The sequence below is a fragment of the Dreissena polymorpha genome, chromosome 8 (assembly GCF_020536995.1).
Source record: "Dreissena polymorpha isolate Duluth1 chromosome 8, UMN_Dpol_1.0, whole genome shotgun sequence".
Taxonomy (NCBI): Eukaryota; Metazoa; Mollusca; class Bivalvia; order Myida; family Dreissenidae; genus Dreissena; species Dreissena polymorpha.
The window spans coordinates 34,167,340-34,172,486 of record NC_068362.1 but is presented as its reverse complement, the minus strand read 5'-3'; the positions used below and the strand labels follow the sequence as shown (position 1 = coordinate 34,172,486).

The 5,147-nt window shown below is 33.7% G+C and overlaps 1 protein-coding gene across 1 annotated transcript; it reads left to right on the top strand.

Moving 5' to 3' along the window:
• Positions 1-349: 349 nt before the first annotated feature.
• On the top strand, positions 350-4,580 carry LOC127842218 (uncharacterized). Its single transcript, XM_052371632.1, has 6 exons — positions 350-517; positions 713-1,218; positions 1,374-1,510; positions 1,676-1,905; positions 2,205-2,365; positions 3,083-4,580. Exons 1-6 carry the CDS (start codon positions 510-512, stop codon positions 3,178-3,180), a joined length of 1,140 nt encoding a protein of 379 aa, XP_052227592.1. The 5' UTR covers positions 350-509; the 3' UTR covers positions 3,181-4,580.
• Positions 4,581-5,147: the final 567 nt, after the last annotated feature.

The following is a 5,147-nucleotide window of genomic DNA, read 5'->3' as shown; positions in this document are numbered from 1 at the left end:
TTTACATTTATCAATATAAAGCATTTAATGAATAAGTTAAAAAAAAAGCCAAAATCTGTGAAAAGGCCCCTTTAATTGGTGTACATTTATAAATACTTATACATTCAGTATCATTTCATTTTAATTTACATATATTTTTTGTAGTCCGATGCTTAAATCAAGCAGATGGAAACGATAAACTTGTGTGTGCGCTGTAACAATTTCGTAATCTAATTTACTACCGTCGGAAAAACATATCTTTGGAATGACGTGTTTGTTGTAATTTTACTGAGAAGTAAAAGCGGAAGAAATATATAAGAACAGGTAATTGTGTTACGTGGAAAATAGTGAGCCTCGTTATGTGTTTCCTTTCTCGGGAATACGAAGGATTGATGTAGTATTGCGAAAGAAATTATTTTTGCGTTAGCTATTATTTCGAGACACGGATGGTAAATTGGGGAAATAGAAAATATAGCGTCTGTTGACTCGTTGTTGTTAAGTAGTGTTTGCAGATCTGGAAGGCGAGCAAGATGAGCGGGTACTGTAATTGTTTTATGAATTTTATTTTCATTCATTATTATTATTATCATCATAATTATGTGAAGTATTATTTATATTTATTTATTTTTAAATCATTACAGTGTTCATTGACATTATTAACAACAGGTGTACGTTTTAGTGTAAGCGATTTAAAATTAATGTATTAACTGCTATTGGTTTAATGACTCTATAGAAAGAACGGTGGGCAGTCAAACCCCAAACAAAATGTCCCAAACCCCGGCGGAACTAATCCCCAACCAGAGCTTATGGCAACTGGATTGCAAAAGGATGAAATGAAGATCTCCAACCAAGAATTATATCACAAAGATCAAGCGGAACAGAAGGTACCATTACAGAATGCTAGCCTTCAAGACGAAGAGGCACAGCAGAGGGCACAGGAGCATAATCCAATTGAACGCGGAGGTGACACTGATCATACAAATATGATAATCGATGCTGAAAACGGCGTTTTAAATCGGGACAGTCGACCGGACTTGCATGGTCGTGAAAATGACCCGAAACCTCCGCAAGGTAGGATGCCTGAGGGACGTTCTTCGCATGATGTCAATTGCAGGGAACACAACCATCCAAAAGTAGCAAAAGCTGGACACATTGGAGACCAATGGGAAGATTTTGGTCGTGGCCCTCAACCTCACAAAAAGGAAGTGATGCAAATGCAATTGCAGCGCGCAGCTGAAGGTAATTCTTTTATGTTTGTGTATTTCATGTATCAATCGTGTTACTGTATAAGTGTTATCATTATTGCCAGTACTAATAATATTGTATGCATATACCTGTTGCAGAAGCATGTCAGTGTAATTGGCGGTTGTGACTTCATACTTCATGTTTTGCAGCCAGCAAGCAGATGTTGTATGGTGTGTACGGGAATTTCGTGTCTATATTAGAAGAATATGAGGCAAGAACTCACAAGACGAACGCTGGAAGATCTAAAATTCACTTGCCTGACCAATCAAGAAAAACAGTGGAAGATGTAAGATGTGTGTTACGATACCTTAATCATTTATATGTCTAAATATGATAATTATGCAAATAAAAATATCCATCTGGAACTAAATCAATATAGTCAATTACAAGTGTATATTGAAGAGCGTTTAAACATGTTTTCTTTGCATTCTGTTTATATTTATGTGAATAGGTTCAGAGCATCGTGCAGACGCAGCTTCTGTTGTTTGAAACCCAGCAAAGGGCGTGTCCAAAGGAGGTAAGCGCGAGTATCAACAAGGAACTGAGAAAGAAAACGCTTCACTGGGCGGCGGTCAGGCACGAGAAAAAAATGCCAATTAACGAAACTGACAAATACATATGTCAACTGTATGAAGTCTTGGCCAAAGGGAAAACCAAGCATGAAATCCTAGAAAAGCCCAGGTATGAACAGTATGATACGTAATTTAACCTCAGTTAAACTATGTGCAAAAGTGTGACATTCAGGCTAAAAAGTGATGCCTCTGTGTAAAGAACAACTTGTGTGAGTCTTAATATTTACTTAATATGTAGAGTTGCTCATGACATGTTTTCAAACAAATGTTTTCGCGTAGACTGCGTTTTAAGTTACTTTAATGCAGTAACACTATTTGTGTCTCCAATAGAACAACTAAAATTGTGCGTGTAGCATTTAAAATGTTAACAAATGTTTATGGTTTCTGAGCGACGTGATATAATTACAGGGAACATGTCTCTGCCGAAACAATCAGAGAAAACGTTCAGCATATCTTCAAGGGGAAGCACGACGCAATGGAGGTAGATCAACAATTCAAAAACGACGACAAGAAAAAGGCAACAAGCCCAGAAACGCGGCGGTCGGGGCTAGATGATGCCTATCATTTTGGTAAAACTGTTTATACAATTTATATGTGTATATTATACGAATAACATACTATACACTGTACACTATATAATTGAATGTATACAATATGCGCACTTTTGTCGTATATTGAACGATATAACGTATTGAAAATAATAATGTGTCAACAGCATGCTGTTTTACTCAACATTTACTATTTAATAATCCAATTTTCCACTAAAAATATAAACAAATAGAATTCTATGGGAAACAATATTTGCCTAAATAATCTGCTAAAGTATATAGAGAGAGAATATTACGTGAGTTTTTGATAAAGATCAAGTTTATTATGCGAGGCTTAGAACCGAGGTAGCGCGAGGCTTGCCGAGTGCTAACATGGTCCGAGCCGACCATTATAAACTTGACCTTTATCACATAATATTCTATTTATCCTGTTATTACATCCCTTTTCTCATCAATTCATATCAAATATCGCATTTTTTGACGATTTTTCAATTTTTGGAAAAACTCAACTCTGATCTAAAATAGCGATAGTGTATAGCTCAAGTTTATACGATCGTTGATATGCTATCGATTTTCATCTGATAAAAGGATAAATATATATAAGGAAAAAAAATAGGAAAAAAATTATGTAATATAATTTATGTTTATATAGTGTGTATCGGTTTAAACATTGCCGTGCTGAAAATCCGAATAAACAAAAGAGCAAAATTGCAAAATCCGTTTTCTTGTGTAATGCAGGTGTACTTCGAATGGCAGATGCAAGACCCGAACTTGCAGCAATTCTAACCGACGATCTAGCGGAATTCAAGAAAGAGGGTATCGAAGATATGAAATAACAAGTATAACGAGTTTATTCTGCCTCTTTATTGTGGAACAGGCAAACAAAAACGAAAGCCCCTTTACTTCACTTGTCAAGCGATTTGTTTTGACAACAGTTGAATATTAATGGTCATATTATACCACAAACTAATACACTGTTTCATAAAATTATCACATGAAAATTATATTCTGACATTGTAAATAAATCAAACACATAAACTATTAATATAATAAAATGTTATGTGTCATTCTTTTCCTACCGTTTTATTCATTGATCAAAATTCGGCCAACACAATATTTTGGAAATTGAAATACATTTGTAATTAAACTTGAGATATTTGTCGCTTTTTATAAAAGTCGATCGCATAAATGTTTTGTTTGATTTTATGTTGTTGTTTTACGCTTGAGTGTTTGATTTTATTTGGAAAAATCGCATTTAGGTTAATCTTAAGTACATTGTGCTACACAAGTTATGTAAATGACAATTATTTTGAAAATAGTAATATTTTAATAGTATGCTGGCGTGTACTAGTCTATAAAAAGATACTTTATTGATTTATTTCAAAATTATTACAAAAGTTTAGTGTTTTCCTATCAAAGTGATGACGAAACAGATACAAACTTCGAACAGATAAGGGTTGCTATGATGCATTCTTAAAACTGGCCACTTACTATGGAAGTATTTGCCATGCCAATAATTGTGTCTTTTTTGTTGTAAAGACAAACACAGTTTAATCAAATGCCTCGCTTGTGTTAATATTATTTTAATTTAATAGAAAATGTAGATTTAACTCTTAAGTGGTCGAATATACAGAAAAACATGTATTTTTTTTTAATAATTCATTGATTTAATCATTTGTTGTGTAAGGTATTTGTATGTGTTATTGTGCTTTTTGTAGTTGAAATTTATTCGTAAGAAACTAAATACATAATATTGTACAGCTCTACATCAATAATCAATAATACTTTTTTCGAATGTTACATCACGACAGTCCCATAATATAAAGTGGGCTTGCTTTTAGCAGAACGTGGTGTACATTTGATTCATACCGATTTCAATCCTGCTCAAACTGTCCCTGGTGACATTTGTGTTAATTATAATAGTCATATTTTATTGAAATTTAGCAAAAATGAGCAATAAATCTTCAACGACCATTTAATAAATATTTATTTAAAATATAATATTATCTATTAAATCAAACATTGTTGACTTGCCCCTTTAAGAAAGGCTATTGGTTGGTGATGTCTCTTCAAGACGAACAACCCATCAGAATAAGATTTATAGAAAAAAGTAAAAGGAATAGATAGTTGGATATACACAATTTACTTGTTACTTGTTACTTATTTGTGAACCGCAAGAGAACACGGGGTCGTCTTTGTAAAATCGTCAAAAATACATTAAAAGCGATTCAATTAGTTTTATGTATTTATTTATATTTGCCATAACGGGCGTTGCGATAGTCTGGTTAATGCACATTTTGTGTTCAAACATGTAATCATTAGGACCATCATTTCAAAATGACTTACACTAGTTTTTGCGAAATAGAAAGATTAAATAGGCTTTATTAGGTGATAGGCTTGAATAGATACTGGCGAAAGTACTTCACAATATCAGCTTACGACCAAATAAAATGTAAGTTCTCATATGCTCTGGAAACCAATTTACGGACGGCTGTTTCAAGTTTATCCTTATGGAGAAGGGACACTTAATTCACTGATCGTGCATTCACTGTACAAGATCTTTTGAACTTAGATAGAGAGCAAATGACGAAATAAACAACAAGAAATCTTTTGGAAGAACAATTTCACTGTGTGCAAGAATATCACACAAAAAGGGTTACAATAAGGTCCATGCGTGTGATTCGGTTTCGAATGCTTGATTAAACACACACTGAATTTAGCGTTTATGTCTTGATTTCAACTTTTTCGACTGACCTTTGTAATTACCCAGTGCATGTTCGATACATTGTCCCTCGGGTTGGTA